This window comes from Xenia sp. Carnegie-2017, unplaced genomic scaffold (assembly GCF_021976095.1).
Source record: "Xenia sp. Carnegie-2017 unplaced genomic scaffold, XeniaSp_v1 HiC_scaffold_2, whole genome shotgun sequence".
Taxonomy (NCBI): Eukaryota; Metazoa; Cnidaria; class Anthozoa; order Malacalcyonacea; family Xeniidae; genus Xenia; species Xenia sp. Carnegie-2017.
In genome coordinates this window covers 6,533,230-6,556,876 of record NW_025813482.1, presented here as the reverse complement: position 1 = coordinate 6,556,876, position 23,647 = coordinate 6,533,230, and the positions used below count along the sequence as shown (strand labels likewise).

The 23,647-nt window shown below is 33.2% G+C and overlaps 4 protein-coding genes across 8 annotated transcripts; all 4 read left to right on the top strand.

Annotated features, from left to right (window-relative positions):
- Window positions 1-90: 90 nt before the first annotated feature.
- LOC124440686 (ataxin-7-like protein 3) lies at window positions 91-7,619 on the top strand. Of its 4 annotated transcripts, none has more exons than XM_046991100.1 (18): window positions 91-287; window positions 366-430; window positions 734-852; window positions 1,207-1,223; window positions 1,771-1,939; window positions 2,246-2,334; window positions 2,802-2,824; window positions 4,986-5,028; window positions 5,119-5,171; window positions 5,349-5,388; window positions 5,478-5,503; window positions 5,691-5,734; window positions 5,850-5,911; window positions 5,995-6,034; window positions 6,275-6,306; window positions 6,460-6,514; window positions 7,120-7,175; window positions 7,334-7,619. In XM_046991100.1, exons 2-18 carry the CDS (start codon window positions 368-370, stop codon window positions 7,420-7,422), a joined length of 1,020 nt encoding a protein of 339 aa, XP_046847056.1. In that variant the 5' UTR covers window positions 91-287; window positions 366-367; the 3' UTR covers window positions 7,423-7,619. The 4 variants fall into 4 exon arrangements, with proteins under 4 accessions (XP_046847056.1, XP_046847055.1, XP_046847057.1 ...); XM_046991101.1 differs by having other exon boundaries at window positions 138-156; XM_046991099.1 differs by having other exon boundaries at window positions 91-430.
- Window positions 7,620-11,933: 4,314 nt separating this feature from the next.
- LOC124440619 lies at window positions 11,934-13,088 on the top strand. The gene has a single exon (XM_046991023.1). The coding sequence runs from the start codon at window positions 11,977-11,979 to the stop codon at window positions 12,763-12,765; it is 789 nt and encodes a 262-aa protein (XP_046846979.1). The 5' UTR covers window positions 11,934-11,976; the 3' UTR covers window positions 12,766-13,088.
- A 1,203-nt stretch (window positions 13,089-14,291) lies between these two features.
- On the top strand, window positions 14,292-19,626 carry LOC124440465. Its single transcript, XM_046990857.1, has 6 exons — window positions 14,292-14,537; window positions 15,655-15,841; window positions 16,587-16,971; window positions 17,627-17,764; window positions 18,018-18,110; window positions 18,929-19,626. The coding sequence occupies exons 1-6, from the start codon at window positions 14,416-14,418 to the stop codon at window positions 19,246-19,248; spliced, it is 1,245 nt and encodes a 414-aa protein (XP_046846813.1). The 5' UTR covers window positions 14,292-14,415; the 3' UTR covers window positions 19,249-19,626.
- Window positions 19,627-20,383: 757 nt separating this feature from the next.
- LOC124440019 lies at window positions 20,384-23,540 on the top strand. Of its 2 annotated transcripts, XM_046990345.1 has the most exons (5): window positions 20,384-20,505; window positions 20,714-21,026; window positions 21,153-21,288; window positions 22,089-22,171; window positions 22,865-23,540. In XM_046990345.1, exons 1-5 carry the CDS (start codon window positions 20,399-20,401, stop codon window positions 22,979-22,981), a joined length of 756 nt encoding a protein of 251 aa, XP_046846301.1. In that variant the 5' UTR covers window positions 20,384-20,398; the 3' UTR covers window positions 22,982-23,540. The 2 variants fall into 2 exon arrangements, with proteins under 2 accessions (XP_046846301.1, XP_046846300.1); XM_046990344.1 differs by having other exon boundaries at window positions 20,384-21,026.
- Window positions 23,541-23,647: the final 107 nt, after the last annotated feature.

Here is a 23,647-nt window from a genome sequence, read left to right as displayed (position 1 = left end):
TCATTCAAATGTTTTGTGATGATACGTAATGTTATTGTTATATAGTGTCTCAATTTCCGAATTCAAAGAAATCAAGCAAGTCATAAAATTATTAATGTGTTGTGTAGAGGAAAGCTCAAAAACTAAACTTTATCGATTACTTTTATTTCTAAATTGGTAAACATACTGAGTAGTTTAATAGATAATGCCATGATTCTCGGTTAAAAGTCATGCCTCTACAAATAGCTTTAATATTACCTTCGAAAGTCATATATTGTTGATTAATATATTTACGATTAAAGTCGAAGGTAGTTTTTGATCTATGTCCGTTCTTGTTCACACTCATCTTTGACAGCACGTGGTAACTACAAATTTTATTTCCTAAGAAATGACTGGATTGTTTCCAGATCTTGAACCAGTTTGCTATATTACAGAAGAGATTCCTCGTGAGGTACTTAAATTTTAAATAAAACTTTGAAAGCTTTTATGAAACATTTGCGAATGGCTGCTTCTTGACTATACATTTGCAGTAAGTCTTGACTCTTGAAAGGACAAAATCATGTAAAGTTGCCTCTTTAAAATGAAGTATTGCATGTGTTAAAATTACTTTTTTAAAAAATTAACCTGCTAAAGGTAAATAATTTATTGAATTGATGGTTTTGGTCAAAGCATTAAAGTGATTATTCTTAAGGCCTAAGAAATGTAATAACTTTATTCGAACTTTTTAAACATTTTATTTGTCATTTTTATCAAGGACGATGCATTCACAGACATACTTAATGAAATGATTGATGAGATAAGCCTTGGTTTATGTTTTGAAGTTCATAGAAATATAAAAGTAGGTTTTTATGAACTTCAAGAAAGAGCTGAAAAGTAAGTCTAAGTTAATTATGTTGTAAGTCTTTAAATTTTTGAGGTTATAAATTCTTTCAAGGGCTCATTTCGAACCATGATTTTTTTCTATCAAAAATCATTGTATGTATAAGTTTTTGGTAGTTTGTATGAAAGAGAAAGAATTAAGACGTAGTCAACTCTTTGGGTTCCAGTTGACTCAGTCTATATATAACATATCTGTAAATAAAAACCTCATAAATTGTCGATTCCTTCACAGCAAGACTAGTTTGATTTTTAATTCAATTTTGCCATAACCCAACTGCTCCATCTTTTATGAATCTTTCTTTGACGACAATTTATTTTTTTCTTACTTTATGTGCATTTTAACTCAAGTGTTCCAGCAGAATTGAGTGAGTTCCCTTAAATATAACGTTTACTGATATTCTATAAAAAATTCTTAATATTATTACATTGTAATAGTGCTTGTGTAATTGCTATTATGTGCATTAACACAGGTTTTGCTCAATAACATTTTGTTATGAAAAATTACCATGAACAAAGATTTGTTTGTTAAATCTAATATTCTTTGTTGAGTGACTTAAGTCTATCATTTTTAATTTTGCTACAAAAATTGCAGCAAAAAGCTTTTCGAAATAACCTTATGCGATGGCACAACATGATATTGAATTTTATGAATGTAATTATCTTTAAACACATACACTCAAGCTTTTTGTTTCTAAAGAAGTTTTAACTCACTGAAAAAAACAAGGAGCATTTCTATTTTTCTGTGTCTTGACATGATCCATGAACTTGCACTCTTACCTCCCCTTTCCCATTTTTAGCCACTGCGTATTGTTAAAAATTTAATGTTATTTTTACCTACCTACATATGTTTATTTTTATATTATGTATTTTGACTTGTTGGTTAGATCTAATGTATAATATTTGTTTGCTAAGAAATTGTTGATCAACTTGGGTTGGATGTTTTTGGTCATGGTCCTGCAAAACGTGTGATTGAATGTGAGTGTCCTAATTGTGGTCGTAATATGGCTGCTTCAAGATTTGCTCCTCATTTGGAAAAATGCATGGGTATGGGGAGGAATAGTAGTCGTATTGCAAGTCGAAGGTAAAAGTAACTACAAAATTTTTTGTAATATTTTATTTCTTTATAATGATTATGCAACTATGATATCTGCAAAAATTAATTTTACTTGTTAGTTAAAGATTATATGCATGCAATCAAAATATTATTTCAACCTTTGTTTTTTTAACACAATGATTCGTAACGTTATGTATTTTAAATAATATTACAGAAGAAGTTTATGAAGTATTGCACATGCAAATCACCTTGTTTCATGGCAATGCATCATGTAAATTACTATCTATTGTTGACACTTAGCATTCTTCTTCTCTTTACATTCTATGAATATAGGCTTGCAAATCCAGGAAAGATGATTGATGAAGATGACGAAGACATGTATCTCGACGATGACTGGACGTGGAATGGTGATAAGCGATTAGGTAACTGAATAATTTTTATGTCTTTTATGTTTTTAGGAAAAGCAATGGGATGTTTCAGCTCTTACAAATACTGCAATATTAACTTTTGTTCGAATTGTTTTTTACAACCTTTTCACCACGGATTTCTTGGGTGAAACAAATAAACAAAACATAGCCATAAATTGTAGATTGTTCATTTAGCGATTACTCAAAATAAACTTCATAATTCATTGTTTGCTGGGACGTTTCTAAGGATGAATAAAAACTCTAATACAGTATTTACGCAACAGTCGAAAAACAACATAAGCAGTTCATTTTGTGAACACTGAAATGTTCCAGTAGTTAAAGCCATGTTTATAAGATTATCAGATGTTTTGTATTGATGTGAAGTTTTTTGATAAAATACACGAGCCATAAATGTTATGTTATAAAAGTAGATTGCTATTCATGATGTGAGTTCAAATCTTATTTATACTCATGTTTTTTAGCGAGCAAAAAGAGAAAAGATAAGGTATATACGTAGCAAAATGTGTTTATAACTTGAACTCTTCCAGTAAACTTCTGTCTTTGTAGATACTTAAGTTTTGTTAGGCACCTTTTTCTAGATTTGGTGTTCGTTGATAGACTGGTTTGGATTTTAGAATGGTTTGCCTGCAGATAGGAAATCTAAAAACATGATTGGGAGTTCTTACCATGTTTTCAAATTGTTACGCTCTATTATAAATCCCCTATTTCATTTACGGGAGCATAAAAAAATGCATTTTATATTTGAAATAAAAATACATATGTATGCTCTGAGACAACGATAAAAATATTTGTACTTGATGAAAAATATTTATCAACATTAGTTTCAACATGCAATCAAAATAGATAGCTGTTTTAAACACAACGCGTGTTCTAGCAGATGGTGCTAAATTGGTCATTTTTTTCTTAAAAACTTATAGATCTTACAGAGAATAAAAATTCATATTTAAGAAAAGACAATTTTGTATCAAAATTTTTGCTAAAAGTAACGCTTCATTCCCATATTTTTTTGATACTACGACAGGGGTCTCCAAACTTTATAGCCATAGGCCACATTAACTTTCTTCCAGCATGTTGAGGGCCGACGAACCGTATACCGCTGGTCAAAGAGCGAATATTTTAATAAAACGAAGTACATAACACAAGCTTCATCAGTTAAGAAAATAGCTCCTTCCTTAGATCAAAAACCCTTGAAAGCACTTTTCCACAACTTAGCCATCTTACTGCAGTGAAATATGGCATGTCAACAGATTCTGTTTCAGTAGGAAGTTGGGACAAAAATTGACGTAAGCCACTCTTGCTAGTTGGCTTGCGTCATAACGTGAACTTTCTGCACAAAGTTTATTTTGTTTAATAGTATTACTATTATTTTCTTAAGTGTCTCTGCGGGCCGGATTGAGAAGCCCAACGGGCCGTAGTTTGGAGACCCCTGTACTACGTGGTTAGAAGGTTACTTGGTTTCGTACTTGAAAGCGTTGATATGGTTAAAAGGTTACTTGGTTTCGTACTTGAAAGCGTTGATGTTGTTAAAAGGTTACTTGGTTTCGTACTTGAAAGCGTTAATGTGGTTAAAAGGTTACTTGGTTTCGTACTTGAAAGCGTTGATGTTGTTAAAAGGTTACTTGGTTTTGTACTTGAAAGCGTTAATGAGGTTAAAAGGTTACTTGGTTTTGTACTTGAAAGCGTTAATGTGGTTAAAAGGTTACTTGGTTTTGTACTTGAAATCGTTAATGTGGTTAAAAGGTTACTTGGTTTCGTACTTGAAAGCGTTAATGTGGTTAAAAGGTTACTTGGTTTTGTACCGTTGATGTGGAAAGTTACGTTGTATGTTTGGTTAAAAACTTGGGTTAGCGTTTGGTTTACTTGGTTTTGTACTGAAAGCGTTGATGTTGTTAAATAATAATGAGGTTAAAAGGTTACTTGGTTTTGTGAAAGCGTTGATGTGGTTTTGGCGTTGAAAATGTGGTTAAAAGGTTACTTGGTTTTGTACTTGAAAGCGTTAATGTGGTTAAAAGGTTACTTGGTTTTGTTGAAAGCGTTGAGGTTACTTGGTTTCGTACTTGAAAGCGTTAATGTGGTTAAAAGGTTACTTGGTTTTGTACTTGAAAGCGTTGATGTGGTTAAAAGGTTACTTGGTTTTGTACTTGAGCGTTAATGTGGTTAAAGGTTACGTTAATGTGGTTAAAAGGTTACTTGGTTTTACTTGAAAGCGTTAATGTGGTTAAAAGGTTACTTGAAAGCGTTGATGTGGTTAAAAGGTTACTTGGTTTTGTACTTGAAAGCGTTAATGTGGTTAAAAGGTTACTTGGTTTCGTACTTGAAAGCGTTAATGTGGTTAAAAGGTTACTTGGTAACTTGGTTGATGACGTTCTCTTATGCGAAGTTTTGTTTTGTCTATTTTTATGGACGCTTTGTAAATAATTTCTTTACTGAAACGGTCATTCTAAAGGAAATGTCTATTTCCTTAGTATGTAGATGTTTCCTTTTGATCTTAGACATAACTCATGCTGTTAGCGTTCATCTTGTTCATTCTCCTGTCGTCTTGTGTGGCTTATGTTGCGGACTTCCGCTGGAAACTTATAACATCTTAATTTATGTTCCTACTCTCATCTGGTATTTACGTAAAATACGGTAATGTTTAATTGCAGACTTCCAACTCACCCAGAAGATCAAAAGCTTTTAAGAAAAATGGTGAGAATCCAACATTTGATATATTTTGATAACACACATGCAACTACTGTACGAATTTTCCATTAAGCTATATGTGTTTTTTTGTTGCAGGCGAACATGGGCGACCCAGCACACCCAGCTCTGATATTTTCCCAGTCTACAAGGTGAGCTCTTGAATTTTCAATTTAACCTTGGTTGGGGCATTTTCATCACTTCTCAATATAAAGACATGAGGATAAATTGAATTACATTGATCTTTATAATGTAATTATCCATTTTCAAACCAGGCCGCTGTTTTTCTTGCAAACAATTTTGAAATTTGATCATCTCTTTTTTGACAGACTGGTTTTACTCTTCAAGAATTTGAATCGCTTTCATTAGGTATGTTTTGTTTTTCACTTATGAACTTAGACTCTCTATTCCATGCATCAAATACTTGCATAATCACGAAAAATTATTATAATATATAGATGAAAAGCGTGGATTGTTGTCTAAGGTTTGTAAACTGTCCGTGTATGAGAATAAGTTGTGGTGCTCGTGTATAAATGGAAAATAAGTAATATAAAGTATAAGCCTGACATAAAAATTTTTTGTCGAACACGAGAGATTTTGTGTATTGTGCGATAAAAACTTGTTTTACACCTCGTTATTTTGTATATTTATGTTGATTTTCCTTTACACAGACATGTGGTGTTATATCCGAACATACTTCAAAAATGTGCACAAAGTAAGTTTTCATACATTATATATATAAACATGTGAACATTCTGCTTCCCTCTACCACTGAAAAAATATTGGTACTTCAAATGTAACCATAGAAAATTCTTTATTGTGCACTAAAGAACTCCGAAATGTCCTCAACACACAGATGACCAAAGACGGTCAATTCGTCTTCTCTTAGTTGGTACTGTATAAGCATGCTGCATTGATTATCATAACTTTGTTCTATTCCATTTGTGCATTCTAAAAACTTCTTTTATAACTTAGGCCATGCTGATATAATGCCGGTTCGGTTCAAATCGGACGGGTAAGTATGCTAATTATACTATTAGGGAAATATTTTGTAAAAGTATTTTCAGTGTTTTTTGTGGAGGCAAATTTACACTTAATTTAGTGAAAACATACGTATTTCTCTCTCACGGTGTACGTATTTTTATCGTTATTTATGTCGGACTTATGCCGCACAAATGAAACTCTTCAACTGTGAGTTTAATGAAATTGTCGTTTGATTTACATTTGAATCCTTTCATCTTCATCTTTTTTTAAGGCTTTTGATTGATCAAGATGAAATACAAGTCGGTATGCTACTCAATATTTTCAAAAAATTTGATATTTCGTTATGTTTATTCATTATGAGAGTCACAACTGAGGATTTCCTTTTGTTTATTGACTTTTTATCTACCATGCCTAAATTATTTACAAAATCAATTGCTTTAATCTTAACTCATTAAGATGTGGATGGCTATGATGATGGAGATGGACAAACACTTCGTGACAGTTTAAACAGGTCCTTGAGGAGATTGCAAAATATTGTTTTACCTATGCTTTAACTGCTATTTTTGTAATTCGACCACACAGGTGTACACGAAAGTAGTCATTTTGTTGCTAAACACATGACGGTATTGAAGTGAAGACCTTAAGATTATAAGATATTATTGATTCATGACTCTGACAAATTCGTAATAGTTGGAGGAGTTTGCAATATGCCTATGCTTTAACTGCTATTCTTGTGACTAAAATTTAATTAAATTCGACCACACAGGTGTTTGCAAGAGTAGTCATTCTATAATAAAATACATGACCATTGTTTATTTGATATTGAAGTGAAGACCTTAGGATTATAAGATACTTATTGATATATGACTCTGACAAACTCATATTGGTTGTAGGCCAACAAACAAATTCTATCGTAGCCGTGCAGGGCTTGTTTTCTTTCACTTATTTTTGTCCGTCAACTCTTAGCTTTAGGAAATTGATACATATTTTTTATTTTTGCTCAGATGCCGGATCTAAAAGTAACAAAATGAAACATGGATGCTTTTATTCATACGATCTTCATGAAATTTCGCCTCAAATAATATTTACAATTGAAATGTTTCTATCGTTTTTTAGACTAGCTTGGGAAGAAGATTCTAATCTATCGCTTGCCGATGAAGAATCTTCTAGATGTAAGAATTCTCATATATTATTTATTTTGAGATAAATGGTGTTATTTTGTTTGAAGTCTAGACTTTGATAAGTATTTTTTCATACAATATGGGCGCTTTCAGTTATAATACCTGCTAATACAAAAAGTTTATTCATAATTTGTGTTTTCATTTACCAGCTCCAACGATGAGTTCCGTTTCATACAATTCTACTATAAACAATAGAGGAAGAAAGAAATCCAAACATCGGAAGCGTAGAACTCGTTAAAAAAGAAAAGCTTTACGAGGAACATAAATTGGCATCCTTGTTTGCTGTTCTCCTGTATTAATGTTTTTCACTGTGTATTAATGGATTACTGTTGGGAAAAGAAGAGTTTATTGACAATTTTGATTTTTGGATGGTAAAAATGCACCGATGCATTTTTAAATGGTTTTATCGACCAAAATAAATTTAAAATTTATTCATTTGTTTTTGTTTCAAATATCGGCGATTCCATGCCTCCCAATACCCCGAGATAGTTGAGCTCTAAAGCGTCGCATGTTAATTAAGGGAACCAGATAATCTTTGTTTGCCATGAAGCCCGTGGATGGTTTGCTCGTGATATACGAGAAACAGTAAATGAGAGAGTTAAATCAGAAAGATGTAAACCAATAAAAAATTGTATAAAACATGCTTAAGGTTGTTTTTATAAGTGTCAGAAGAAGTTAATTGAAGCATTGCTTAGTATATTTTATGAAAATATGTAAACCAACACAAAATATTCGAAAGCAAAAAACCCCAATTACTTTAGTAGACTTCGCATGCCCAAGCGCATGCGCAGATGATTTCTCTATTAAATTGCCACTAAGCAAGCTATTTACTCCAAAATTGGTGCTAGTAGATCAAGTTGGTCGTTGTCTATGACTATGAACTCGAACAGATGATTTCTTTGATAATTTACGACTAATTGAGCTAATTGCCACAAATGTAGTGCAAGTACATGTAGTTAGTCGTTGTCATGACTATGAACAATTATTCAAGTGGACTGCGCATGCGCAGATGATTTCTTTATTAAATTGTTACTAAGCATGCTATTTACTTCAAAATCGGAGCTAGTACATACAGTTGGTTATTGCCATGACCATGAACTTGGAAAGTTGGGGCAGTTGATGAAATTGAACGTAGTTCAAGCACCCAGCGTACGCTCGAGAGTTTTGGATGAGGACTTGTTGTCTAATGAAAACACAAATGATTCCAAGCATGTTGACGACGATAAAAGCTCAAGCGAGGGCAAGGTTTCAATACAGAGACAATCCATCAATAGCACGGAGTCTACTGAAGATATGTTCAAAAGAACTATCGATGGATCGCCTATACAGTTTAGAAGCTCGTTGGTATATAGTAGTGGAAACTGTTCATGATGTTGCTGAAGATATGTAAAAATAACCACCTGCGTTTTTCCTTTAGGACGAAGAATCTGATTTCAAAAGTAAAGAGGAAAAAATCACCACAAGAGATTTGCAAGAAGATTCAAAGTGAACTCTGCATACTTTGTACATACAGATGGAGTATTGTGAGAAGAGTACTCTAAGGAATGCTATTGACGAGGGATAATACAAGAACCAACAGAAAATGTGGCGGATTTTCCGTGAGATTGTAGAAGGATTAGTTCGCGTTCATTTAAAGGTAGAAAAAAAAATGTGAGCAATTTTCGTTTAGCTCAATAAATATATATAAAGACTTATCATTTGCTATTTTTCTCTAATTTTTGCCAATAGGGTACGATTTAATTAAACGCCTTTCGATATTTTTGGTTTTCTATTGTTACATTTTTAGGTGTTTTCTTTAAAAAGTCAACTAATGTCAAGGGAAATGAGTTAGGTCTTTAGATGCATTGAAAAGCTCGTTTTGGACTTGTTCCTTTTCATTGAATCACAGTTTCGTAAGGAAAGTTTTCCTTCCCGGAACATGTGTTTGTTAACGTAATGATAGCCATGCTTGAAAACTTACAATCAAAGCTTCCACTTGAAAAAACGGAAGATCACGAGGAAAAAGAAGCATTAAAGTGACGAAAAGTTTATGGCTACTGTCTTTTAATGTCATATACTTTGTATAGATGTCTATATCCGGTGAGCCTTAACCAATGCTTAGCACAGCAGCTTCTTGGACATCCTTTTATCCCTCCAAATCCCATGTCGCACGGTTTAAGCAAATAACATCACTTCAGATAAGCTTGACGCTGAAAAGATCAAGGGAGAAATCAAAAATAACTCTTATGGTGGGGATAAGTATCCTGATTTGATGCCTATTCCTTTCGGCTACGCTGCGAGAAATTCAAGAATTCAGAATGAATTTGAGGTGTTGAAAATACTTGGGAAAAAGGAGGCTTTGCTTCAGTTGTCAAGGTAAATTTTTATTACGTACAACATCGTTTAAATAGATGGTAATTTGGTCATGTGAAGGAAATTTTGTACGTGATTTGGAAATGCCATATATACGCTTAGGTACGTAATAAATTGGACGGCTGTCTCTATGCAATCGAAAGAATTCCTTTAAATACGAAAAGTGTGCTGTTTAATGGCAAAATTACTCGAGAAGAGAAGTTATTTTCTATATTGAATCATGAAAATATTGCAAGGTAAAAGGAAATTTACTATCTTAAATGAATCAAAATTTTATAACATAATTCTTCAATACGAGGTTCAATTTAGACGATACAAATTGCTTGGTTTATTAAATGTCATCTTTGTGGAGACTATTATAACAAAGTAGATGGTCCCTTTTTTCCATGAAGCCCATCGATGCTTTCCTTCATAATGGGAGAGTGATATTGTTGTATAAGGAGGCTCTTGTTCAACACGAGAGAGTTAAGGAGAAAGTTACATTGTAAAAGGTAATTAGTAAAAAACGTATAAACATGCTTAGAGTTGGTTTAAATTATAAGTCGAAAAGGCAGAAGTGGTTTGAACCTTTGCAGTTCCTTGTATGTTCTACTTTCTTTTATGAGATGAATTCTTGTAAAGTAAATTCTGAAAACAGAAAATCTCGTTTTCGGTCCATCAATAAAGGTTCTATTGTATGTGTCACTGCCTTGGCATTGTTCAACTTATAGCAAACCTTTGTACCCGGAGGATATAAGCCATGTAGAAGTGTCAAGGTGTAACAACAGCGGGTTTGGTGGATGGAGGTTTAACACCGTCATAAATTTTTTGTATCCATCAGTAAACAACCTGCGTATGTTGAATGTGTCTGGCATAGAAAATGAATACGAGATTAGTCGGAGTTGAATTTTCTAGTACCATTTTTCATGGGGAAAGGGATGCAATGAGTTTTGGGATGTATTAAAAAGTAGTTATTATATCGCCTGCCATGAATAGTGTAGATAAGGTGCTTGAAGGGATGATAATGGATAAATTGCAATTTGGTTTTATTTAAGGAAGAGGGACAATAGATTATAACACGAGTATTTGTATACGTAATAGCATGGTTTCGAGTGCAATATGAGAAAAAGATGCACGAGTGAGTTTTACAAAGACTATCAAAATTGCTCGAGTCCTTGAAAAGTCTTTGAAAAACTCACGAGTGCTTGTTTTCCTAATTGCACGAGAAACCATGCTATTAGTTACTTATTAATAATATACATGAAAAAATTCTCAATTCTGTTGATTTTTAACTTCAGCATGTTTAACCATCGATCGACCTGCTCGTATTTTTTAATTCCGTCGGATATTACTTTTCACAACACCATAGCTTCCGCACACGCAGCTTGAGCAAGGTATCTACTTTTAGCAGTGTTTTTATTTTCGACCAGAAACATCTTGCAAACGGTAAACTGTAAACTGCTTCGCTAAAGAAAATTTACTTAAAACTTACGCCAGCCGTTGTAATTGCTTTGTTTATAATCATTTAACTTTCCCGCTTTTGAAATGTTTTAATTTGATTGGCTCTCACATCATTTCTTTGCTTGACTAACTAATCAGGAGCGCATTTTTCAAGAAGAAATTGCACTGTACTTCTTTTTTTTGCACTGTGTTTCACATTTTTGCACTGGTATTTACGATAAATTGCTCTGCTCTTAACCAATCAGAATTGAGTAATTTTTTCATGTATATTATTAATTAAGAAACAAGAGTAGAAATCAGAATGGACAAAAAATTGCTAGACATAACTAGCGGACTGGCTATGCTACTGGACTGGCTTGGGCAGTGAGGCGCCCACACTCCAAAAATTGTTCGTGTCGGGAAACCCAAACACAATTTGAATTATGGAAGCTGTTTTTGTGTTGTTCGTTATGAAAACTACATCTGTTTCGAAGTATACGTTTCTAAGACATTTCAAATACACGATAAATTTTTTTAAGGAAACATGTTTTGGCATTCTCTACACCCCATCTTCAGTGAGAAGTGAATAGGAAGTTTACGTGGGTACAAAATAATATATAGTGTTATGTTTTCTTTTATTGGCGTATTTAGCGGCAAAACAAATGATCAGTATTTTTATGAATTTTCCTCGACCTATAATTTAGTTAGTTTTTCAAGCATGTTTATGAGTTTTGATTGCATTTCGATTTACGTTGAATAACTGGTACCAACATTCTGTGTTTTTCTTCCTAGTTAAGGCAACCATTGTGAAATTAGGGCCTAAAAACGTTCAACATGCTGATAACAAATTGCAATTTTCTTGTTATTTTATCTGAGCATGTCGTTCCAGGCTCCAGCGACATGATCTCGTATTCATTATTTCATTTCATGTTTCAACTTGAACGAAGCGGAAAACCTTGCTGTGTTGTTATAGCAACACACAGTCATCGTCTCAGATGAGAAACTTCTATGATCTGATAAGATGGTCGAAGGCAGTTTGAAGAGTGTAGATCCTTTGGCATACTATGTGAACAATGTGGCAGACTTTGACAAAGAAATTGTACGCGCTTGTAAGCAAGACGACGCTGCCGCAATTAAACGTCTAGCATCACGAGGAAATTCTGAGTTTGATATCTTTATATGTATTTCCCAGAACTGGCATGGCTTCGTTTTATGTGTGCCAGCTGGCCTTGATTCTTCGTTTAAAGATATGATAACAGACGTTATTAAAACACCTTTTGATGTCCCCGAATTAGTATTGTGCCATACTTTTGAGTTGTGTTACGATGACGAGCGCTTGAGAACCTATAAAATTCGGAAGCGTTTCTCTTTATTCCGTGATATCCAAGAGAAAATAAAACGCACTTTCTTTATTGGCCATTACAAAGAAATAAGTCCAAGTGGTTTCCAAATTTGTGCCATACGCGCTGCTCCACATCGCTATGCCCTCTTATTAGAAGATTGCGTCGAATTTTCCAAGGAATTTTGTATTCAGGCTTTGAGGTTCTGTTCGAATGGCCGCGAAATTGAAGATGAAGTTAAAAGGAATATGAAGGATGCCACAGCGACTGGGTTCAGTTTTGAACACTTGTCTCGCAATATTAAAAGTTCTGCTTGGTTCGGGAACTTGCTGATAAACGGAACGGATATCTCTACTATGATTTCAAGTCGAAACCCTACTGTTTTAAATTCCATATTTCTTTTCTTTTTAATAATTTATCCTATTATTGTGGTGTTTGTCTATCATCGCTGCATTCACCCTTTGATCTGACTGAAAGTGCGTATCTCGTAAAGATAAGAATGACCTGTTGAATCAATTATTGTTAGTTACCGTAAAGATGGTAGCGTTCTGTACTTGAAATTTAACGCAGTGAGTTGTAAACGTAACTCACTATAAATTGTTCAAAGACTGGGGCTCCGCTCGCAGAACAATTTATTTCTGTCGTACATACTTATTTTTATCGTATAAATTAAGATAATACTCATTTTCATTCATATCCTCTTTATAATTGGGAGTCCAACTTAGTACAATCTTAGCACAGTTGTATTACTTGTATACATATATTTATACTATACAAATGAAATGGAAATGCATATACGTAGTTCCGTTTATCTTTTATAATTATTTCAAAAGGTAAAATGATTGATTTCCAAGGAAGCTTGATTTCCCACGAAGCTAAATCATAAAAATTTGGTATTGATCTTGAAGTTTTGACTCTCAAAGAAACATTGACTTATCAAATCTGAAAACGACCATCACAGGACTTGGCGGTAAAAAAATCAAAAACCTCTAAAGGACAATTAAAGCACAATACAATGTGGTATACTTTCTCAATCAGAAATCCAAAACTGACAAAAACGTGACACTGAAATTAGCTTATGTGTCGACATTTGACGGTGAAAAAGAAAATTCTGTAAAGATGATCAAAATTCTTGTCTCACTCCAGCCAAACCATGTGATGCTGTTCGACCAGGTCTGGATGAGATATTCATAAAAATTTACCATCTCGAACTTTAGCCATGACGTAGAATATAAAGTTAATGTGACAAATTGCACTTCGGTGTAAAGCTTATGTCACAGACGGTCTTCGAGTAAGTAAAACCATATCCTTTGCTATTTAATGGTTAAAAGACTGTTTTTTGCTTGCTATTCTTGCAGTAAACAAAGTTATTCTTTTCTTCTCTACTATAACAATGCTCATTATTAACATACACACAATTCATCAATAAATCACATTTTACATCCTTCGACAATAAGCAACATTCGCGTTCTCGCCTTAATGAGTGGTGGAAGGCACTTTTGAGACATAAAATAAATTTGACGCGAAGCTTGCTCGTCTTATATTATATAACTATATTTTATACTTATGAAACGATGTAATTATAAAGTTCAACTGATTAGTTCTCAATTCCCAGAAACAGAATGAGTTTGAGGACGAGATAGCCTGTGCCGGTAGTTAACACTGGTAATTGATGTGGTCCTACCAGATTGTGTTTTACTCATTCTCCCGGGAATACCCAGGACATTCGTTTCATGCCAGGGAATACCCGGGTGTGTCGAGAAAGAATGCGCGGAGTGAAATCATGTTAGTAATAAGCTTGAAAATCGTTAATTTAAAATAAATTTTGCATGTTTGTATAATAATATGTCTAGCAATTAATGTAAATATGTTATACTAGAGTTTTTCCGCTTAATACTAGCATTGGTTACCGTTGGTTACTACTCAAATTCAGTTCTCGAAATCCGGGCATTCCCGGACATTCAACGAATCTCTCCGGGCAATCCCGGACGTCCTTTTGGACCCAGTGATGTAATGGTATATCTATACATCGTTGGATGTGTTTGCCGTTGTGCACTCAATAATTGATCTTTTTTTCTTTTTACCCTGAAGAATTTGATGAGTTATTCAGTTGATCTGGCATGGCTTCTGGTGGTAGAAACGAAGCTAATTTAAGTGGCAACCTGGTCCCGTTAGCGAAACTTAATGATCGTGCGTCTTCCGTTTGTCACCTTGTATTAAAGAATGGCGAAGAAATTATTCGGTTTGTTTATTTGCTTTATTTTCAAATTTTTACACATTACTTCATATCATTAGTATTACTTGAGAAGAATTTAGTCACAAAAATTGTTGGCAATTATTAGTTCAATCTCATTTTACTGTTGCAATGTAATTATTAAATTGAAGACAATGTCAAGTTTTTCTGCCGTTTGCAAATGTAGAGTTTCTGCATTTGCAAATATAAAGTTTCGTCATTTTCTTTAGTGAAGTTAATAGAAGTTAATGATATATTTAAACAATATCGTTTTTGGTTTTCTGATATTTACTTCATAAAGTCACTCGACCGTTTTCTCTCACTTCCTGTTGTTCCTGTAAGAACACATCAAACGTTACAATTCGGAGCTCCGTTTTATACTTTAGATCATTTTATATTGTATTGTGATTTAAACCAGCCCAAGGTAACTTTTATGTTATTGTTGTTACGAAAATTACACATGTTTACAGTATGGTTTACTTTGAAGGAGTTGGTACCAACATTTTATCTCAATAAAAGTTATTATTGTTGTGTAAAGTCATAAAGTTGTGTAAAAATGGTTGATTCTGTTGCAGTAATTAAACTATAGTAAAAGCAACGGCTTATCCAGCCTGCTTTAGTCAGGCTTTGTAAATTTCAGAACTTAATCACTATTCATTTCTTTTGAGATATATTATTCTTACCATTGGTAAACATCAAAATATTTGCAAATATAGCCAGAGTAATAAGTCGGGCTTTGCCACAAAACAATCCAAAATCATCTGGAAAAGTGATCAATCAATATGTGAATGTTTGCAGTTAGGCTGAGTTAGCAACAATAAAGGTCTTATTCAACTTCATACCATTTAAATGAACTCATGTTAGTAAATTCAAATCACACTTTTCTTGATATAATAAAGAACTAATGGTCCTCACATGCCTTATTAGGGCATACTGATTCTAGTAAGAGAACATCGCTGAAATGTGGGATTATTACAAAAATTTCACCTTATATAATTCATGATACAAATAATATCTTAAGTCAGCAGGGTGAATTGTAGAATTTGATAATTGAAGTAAAAATAGCTATAGAGATTATTTGAAAAGTATGAATTTGATAAAGATATGAAACTTTTTGCTTTTTTAGTCAAGCAACTGGTTTTCTTGGCCAATTTAAGATTGATAGTGTTTATAAACCAGTTATTATTACAAACAATCATTTCGTATCCAAAAAACAGACTGCAGCATCAGTCTTTGCAACATTCAAATTTGATGGAAGAGTGGATTGTAAAGAAGTGCATCTTGATCCTGAAATATTCTTTCAAACTAATAAGGTACTTTTTAGCATTGTTGATTCTTTCTCATTGATCTCCTATAGATTAACAAAAACCATTATAAGTTTTATCCCAAGTTTGAGTCAGTCTGTCAGGCTTGTCAGCACAATAAAGCCATTATTGTATGATTGTATAAGACCAACTCACCTCTATAACTAAAGTGTTTATTAAAAAAAAAATATCGTGTGATGATTACATACTACTTGTCCATAAACCGCGACTGGTAAATATGGTAAAAGCTTGGTACTGGTTCTAGCCATAATAAAATGTATACAAATTTTACTGAAATTAAGTATTAAATAATCATTGAACTAGTCCATGTCAATCTGGCATTTCATGATGGCATGTTCAGGCAATTGCTTTTTCTAATTCGGTCTTATCGAAAAGAATTTGTTTTATATCACCGGTGTTACGAGATGTATCTGTCAAGAAAACGAAAGCACGTAGCAACAAACCTGGATAGTACAGCATGAACTTATAATTTCTTTCCGAAGAAACTGTTAGACGTTTTTGCTTTATTTCCGCGGGTTTAGAAAAACTGTCTTTCGCATGTCGACGTTATTGTAAGTTCGTTTCGGCGAACGCGGCCAAACAGCAAAAAAAATTTGTCTGCACGGCTTAATAAGACATAATACGCACATAGTTGGCATTATATAAAATTGCCGAGCTTGTCTAGCAAGTAAATATGCGCTCCGAATCTTTCTCTTCTTAGATTGTGTATTGTCTAATTATTCTTTCCTTGTAGGAGCTTGATTATACATTTATTGGGGTGAAGCAAGCGGATATAGAGGAGCTTCAGAGGAAATTTCAAGTGACACCTTCAAAGATATCTAAAAAAAAAATACGTGTCAATGAAAATAAAACTGATATTGTATATATTGTTCAACATCCTAAAGGGAAGCCAAAGAGAATTAGTGCATCCCCCATTTGTAAACTTGACGAGAATGATGTTTATTATTTGGCTGATACCGACGATGGCTCGTCTGGTTCTCCTGTTTTCTTCTGTAAAAAAGGCGAAGTGTATGTGTTAGCTGTACACAAAATTGGTGGGACTACGTTAGACAATGGGCAAAAAGCAAATCGAGGAGTTTTGGTGTCTTCTGTGTTGGAAAATGTCTATCGAGAGCTCGGTAAGTATGAAAAATAATTTTGTTAAGTTACTCTACTTCTCTACATGAAAGGAAACTTATTGCCTTTTTCCTGCTTAAATTTTTTTAACTGTTCCCTGTTCTTTTAATTTAAATTGTTCCATTAAATTAATTGACATATGTTCATCATTCATCATCGTCATTCACCATCAACATTCACCATCATTATTTATCATCATCTTTCACCATCATCATTCATCATCATCATTCAACATCATCATTCAACATCATTATTCATCATCATTATTCATCATCATTCATCATCATCATTCAACATCATTCAGCATCATTATTCATCATCATCTTTCACCATCGTCATTCATCATCATCATTCAACATCATCATTCAACATCATTATTCATCATCATCATTCATCATCATCATTCAACATCATTCAACATCATTATTCATCATCATCTTTCACCATCATCATTCACCATCATCATTCACCATCGTCATTCAACATCGTCATTCACCATTATCATTCATCGTCATCAATCACCACACGTCATTCACCAACTGTGGCGGATCTAGGGTAAGTCAAAATAAATTACTGCAGCACATTTTGGTATGTTATTTACATTGAATGAAAAATGGATACAAACTATTTGTTGCATTTTGAACGATATATTTACAGGAATTGAATCCACCGCTTCGACTACAAACCAAAATTCAGATAACAGTGATCATGAAGAAGCTGGATGTTTTGCTCCATTTACTACACAAGGCCAGCCTGTTGTACAACCTAGTGTTGTCTCACAACAAGATTCTCGTGGTATATTGATATTTACATCTTGCATACATTGTAAATGTTTCCTTTTGTATGTTGAATTTCTACATGTATGTAACAAGTATCGTTTGAAATTAACGACGCTTTATTTGCTCATATTTGTAAAAATTTTTTCACTTTACAGTTTTTCTCAATTTCTCTGTTTTATGAGAACATGTGCAATTTTAGATAAAGACTTGCCTGTACGGTAACCCTGTTTTTGCGAATTCTATTTTATCTTAGCAGTATTTTTTTACAGATGGAGGTCATTCAATTGTGAGTTCGCCAAATGGTAATGACCCTTCTTCTTCGTCTGATTTTCCGAGCTTACAAAATTTAAAGAAGACTTTAGGTTCGTAAAATTTCTCTCAAATTTCTGCAAGCGTGTTATACATAAAGATCATTTATATTTTCATGTACGTAAGTCCTGCGGTCATTTAGTTTTGAAAATGATTCCTGATAACTTTTACATTGAAAAGTGAAAAGCGTATTTCCAAAAATGCAACAAAAATGCAACAACTCCAGCATGAAATTAAAAAATGCAGCGTAGCCAAAGTATTGGATTATAGAAAGACACTTTAGAAATACACTTTCAACAACACTCTAGATATTGTATTTTAGATCTCTGGAAGTGTCATTTAGTATTTTGTGTTAGAACATTGTTTGAACACTTCACATACAAGAAAAGGCATTGGATCGATAGTCCAGAAATTTGAGCCTAGCTGAAATGTTAACCAATTTTTATGGATGTAGCAATGACTTTTACACACTGAGGTATACAAGAATTTTGGCTAATGACCAAATCAAATGTATAAGTCTCGTCTACCTTAGAGTATGAGAGTCATTGTTACATGCATAAAAACCCTTTTAAGCTGGCCTCAGTTCTGGGCTCCCAGTGTGTATGTTGTTATATAATCTGATATAAATTCAACTAGATGTGTTATTGGGATCCAGTCTCTCGGTGTTCGCTGTTCTTTTTCCCCAACATCTGTGTTTAAGTCGTTTTACTTTCAAATAAGTTTTTACTTCAAAACTTCCATAAAAGTTTTTCGAGATGTACAAGAAACAATAAAACACAAAATTCGGTTCATATTTTTCTCATAGAATGGTAGCTTTTGCATAAGTAAAAACGCTTTTTAAATAAAATATCTTTCCGAATAATATCTTTAGATCAGCCCACTTGTGACTCAGCTGTTGCTGTGTGTAATCGTCCATTTGAACCGAGGGAATTGTATCGCATCGCTGAAAGAATATGTGGTGAATGGGAAAAAGTTGCCATACTCACCGGTTTATTCAAAAAGTGGGAGATCGACAACATTGCCCACAACACTACACTGCATTCACCTTCAAAGAAATCCAATCAAATGTTGTCAAATTACAAGGCACGGAAAGGAACTCGAATAGAACTTGCTACGGCTATAAAGGAGGCTGGTTTTTTAGATGTAGCCCAAAAGGTTCAATCAGGATTTTATATTGATTACGTTGATTAATTTTCTCTCAGTAGATTTTATCGTGTAATCTATTTTTATCATTTCGATTTTAAATCTAATCTCCCACTTCGAGGTAAAAGAGAAGAACATTTTTTAATATTTCACGACGTCTTCGCCAATTTATTAAATTAATGATAAATATGCATGTAATGACAATCAATAATAATCGCACTCTTTTTATATAAGAACCAAACTTATAAGAACATTGAGGCTGAATTTTCCCAAAAATTCAAGTGGTAGAAAGAATCCAGAATTATTTCATTTGCTCGTTTAAGTGAATTTAATCAATCTGATTTCATTGTTTTATTCATCTATATTTTACCTCAAAACTTTTCATGTAGAGAATCCTTTAATAAAACTCCTGTGAACATTTTTGAACATTTTGATTTTTTTTTTGAAACATGAAACCTGAAGTGATAAAAGGTTCGCCTTTTGCATGCACTCACGACAAATTGACAAAAGCAAAGTTAACATTGTACAAATCCTAATGATTTTAGAATGACAAGCTTAAATCATTACGTGTATAGTTGAATACACAAATATTCATCATCGTTCTTTACCAATCAAAATATTGTTTTTTGATTTGTTTAAATACGTGCTCTCTTGCAAAACCTTTTCAAGTAACCTCATGAGTCGTGAAACAATACAATAGACAGCTTTAGCAAACACAACGCGACGTCGACGAGGACGTGAAAATGGCTTGGCATGGCGTGCTTGTGTTTCCGGTCAAGTTTAGGACGGCGTTTTTGTGGATTTGAGGATGTGAAAATGGGTGATTTGACGTCGTGTTCGGGACGTCAGTTCTTACGTCAATTTTTCCACTTTTTGAAGAGGAACTTGTATACTTTTTCAAGTTTTTCATAATATTTCTACTGTAAAAGTATTTTTGACATTGCAACTGTAGGAAAAGCTCAAAATATGCAAACTTAAAAACAAAAAACATCGAGCGGGTTTCCCTTGTATGAAACAGTTGAAAAATAAGTTGACAACACAACATCGTCCTCGACCCAGTTCTCCTTAACATTTAGACGTCCTAGTGACGTCGCGTTGCGTTTGCTAAAGCTGTCTAATATAGCAACAGCTATGACGTCTTTATGTAACCATGGTGATGAGAGTATTTTATTTGATGTTATTTCAAATTGGTGATTAAATGGCCAATCAAATGCTATTTGTAAAACTTAGAAAAGTAAGAAACAAGCAAAAGCAAGTCATGACGAATGGGAAGATTAATAAATGTTCAAAATCGCACATTTACTGGTAAAATTATCTTGTTTTCTGGACAAGATCAGTCTTCTAAATCTCGAATTGATATCATGAATCACCATGACCGTCAATTATTGCAATATGGGATGCCTAGCAGTTTTGACTTTGCTGGGCGATTGCAATTCAAAACTATCTCCAATTTGTTCCGCACAAGAAGTGACATATGTGTTGCTAAACATTGTGATGATTTTCATTACCATAGCACTACCACCGCTGATCCGTGGACTGTACCAAACATCGATATTTCTCTTCGTCGTCAACTTGCTTCGACATATTCATCTTTGGTGGATAAAATCTCGAAAGGGAATCAAAAGAAATGGGAAAAAAGTGGCGTTAACATTTCAAAACCCAAAGTTTTCGACAAAAACACAGAGAAAAGAATACCTTTTGTTACATTTTTTCGTTCACCAAGCGCCAGAACTGCACGAATACAGGTTATCAGAGAAGGATCTTGTCTTCATGAAGTTTACAAACCTGCAGGTCCACATGTCTTTCGAAGAGATGATTTTCACTTTGTAAGAAAAGAACCTATACTGAGCTTATGTCAAAATAAATTATACTTGTGTACTTTTGTTGTGGATTAAGAAAAAGTGCAACAACACGATTCAAATGACCTCAGGCTTATATTGTACTTTTCACAGGTTTATGGAACAGAAATAGGAAAACCTCGTTTTGTGTCTTCTTATAATCGTGATCACGGAAAATTGGATTTACCCAAGAAATATGTCAGTGTTGATGCTGGCGAGGATAGTACCACGGGCAGTACACATTGTAAAGGTATATTAATTACTAAAATAATTAGCTACCCAAATTAAATACGTAGCGTTGAGTGATCATTTATAATTGGAATTTGGAGACAAAAAGCATTCTTATCCAACCTGTCTGTCCAATCAACCACGCAAATTTAGCAATATATTAATTATTTTTAAACAATTCACGATACGTTCAACTAACCCGTCAAATTACACTAGCTGACGCAGTAGTCACCTGGGCAACAATTTACAGTACAGGGGCCGGTTGCACGAAGCCTGGATAGCGTTATCCATTGGATAGCAAGTTCTTTTAAACTTTTATAAAACCTTTTAAAAAGCAAAATATATAAGATTCCAACTGAACAATCACTAAAAATAAAATATTGTTTCCAAGATTACGAAATTTCTTTGTCGTAAGAAAAATACGACACCTTTTTTACAAGTTTGAAGATTTTTGCTATCCAATGGATAACGCTATACAGGCTTCGTGCAACCGGTCCCTGTTTTACTTCAACGACTGAAGTAAATAACGTTAAATTGTAAAAAGTTACAAATCTGATCCTAGATTAGAAACAAAAAGCAGCTTCCAATAAAATGAATTTTATATAACGCATGTATTTTTACTTTCAAAGAAGTCTTCAAAATGTTTGATGAAAATTTTTTTGATGGTTTAAAAATGATAGTTCATTTATTTTCACATAGTTGACCATTCCACTAATGCGCCTGAGAAAAAAATTTAAAAATGGTCTTCTATCTAACTTGGGATTTTTAGAGCATGGATTGAGTTTTCTCTATCGCAATGCACATTTTTTTATGATTTACAAGATGTAAAAGTTTATTCCAAGCCTTTTGTGACGTCGTTAAAACCTCGTCCAACGTGGGATCATAGATTGATTTTGAAGAAAGAGGTAAGAATAATTAGAATACCTAACGATTATTCTTATTTTATAATTTCGTAAAAGCACTATTGCCAATACACATTTAATATAAACGACAACTTTTTTGAAAATAGACATGTTTCGACATCTCATGATGCCATCTTCAGTATGAATGAAATAATCATTATGTATCATATTACTTTTATATAAACCCTGTATCACCTATTATTTCATTCATACTGAAGATGGCATCATGAGATGTCGAAACATGTCTATTTTCAAAAAAGTTGTCGTTTATATTAAATGTGTATTCTTATTTTGTTAAATGAATTGACAATTGTGTCAAAGTGTACAGTCACATCTATACATTGTTGTATGGTGGCTCAAATTTTACCCTTACTCTAGTTATTACCTAAGATTCCAGTAATTAATCTAATAATTTTAAATGTAAAAATTGAATTAATTTATATAATATAAAAATCGCACAATACGACTTAAACTCTAGTTATAACGCTTATATCAGAACTTATGAAACTTTTCACGATGGCAAAACTTTGTCTCCGAAAATGAAAACTTTAATTTCATTCTCTTTCAAGTTTAGGTGAACCAATTTTTTTACAAATGGGTGTAGTATTTTATATGTTATAGAATTTAGCTGCTCCCATTTGGTTAGGATGCTAAGACAATATGCTACTTTTTGATCGTTGTTATTGTTTTTTAAAGAAATATGTGAGAGGATCTTCAGAAAACATGGAAAACCGACTTGAACGACCTGATGTTAAAGACTTTATAACTTTGGATTGGCTTAAAGTCACTAAATATGACAAAATCAGCAACTAAATTGTTGAAATCGTATTTAAATATCAAAATTTACCTGTGCAAAAGCACAACAAGGTGGAAGAGGGTTGTGGAACGACGGACGATGTGGTAAGGATGACACATTGAGTTGTATTGAGTTGTTGTACACCCTAACTTAATCGCTAGAGCAGTGGAGCATATCATCTTTCTATTATTGTGTGTCATGCTTTTGTTTTTACGTAATTATTGTATGCTTGCTATGCTGTGCAGTATTATTTATTTTGTTAAAAATTGGTAAATTAGGAAAAGTTTTGATAAAAATAAATATGCCAAATTTTTTGTAAAAAGATTTAGAATAATTTTGTCTGTTATAAAATTCATATATTCATTTTATAATCCGTAAAAAACAATATCGTTCTGGCTACGTGTCTGGGCAGAGCTTGCTCTGCTTGCACCACTTGTAGACTTGGGATGTGTTCAAAAATAGAAAATTTTAAAATTTTAAACAACTCTGAAACAGAACAATTGAAAACATGTTTTTAAGCTAAAAGAATATATAGGCCAAAATCAATGACAGTGTTTGTGAGCTACAGAGTATTTATATATTTTCATCATTGTTTTGAATTTATGAATGGATTGCAATAATGCAACACATATGTGATTTAAAGGTAGTTTATGGCCGTATCATAGAGATAATAAATAAGGCAT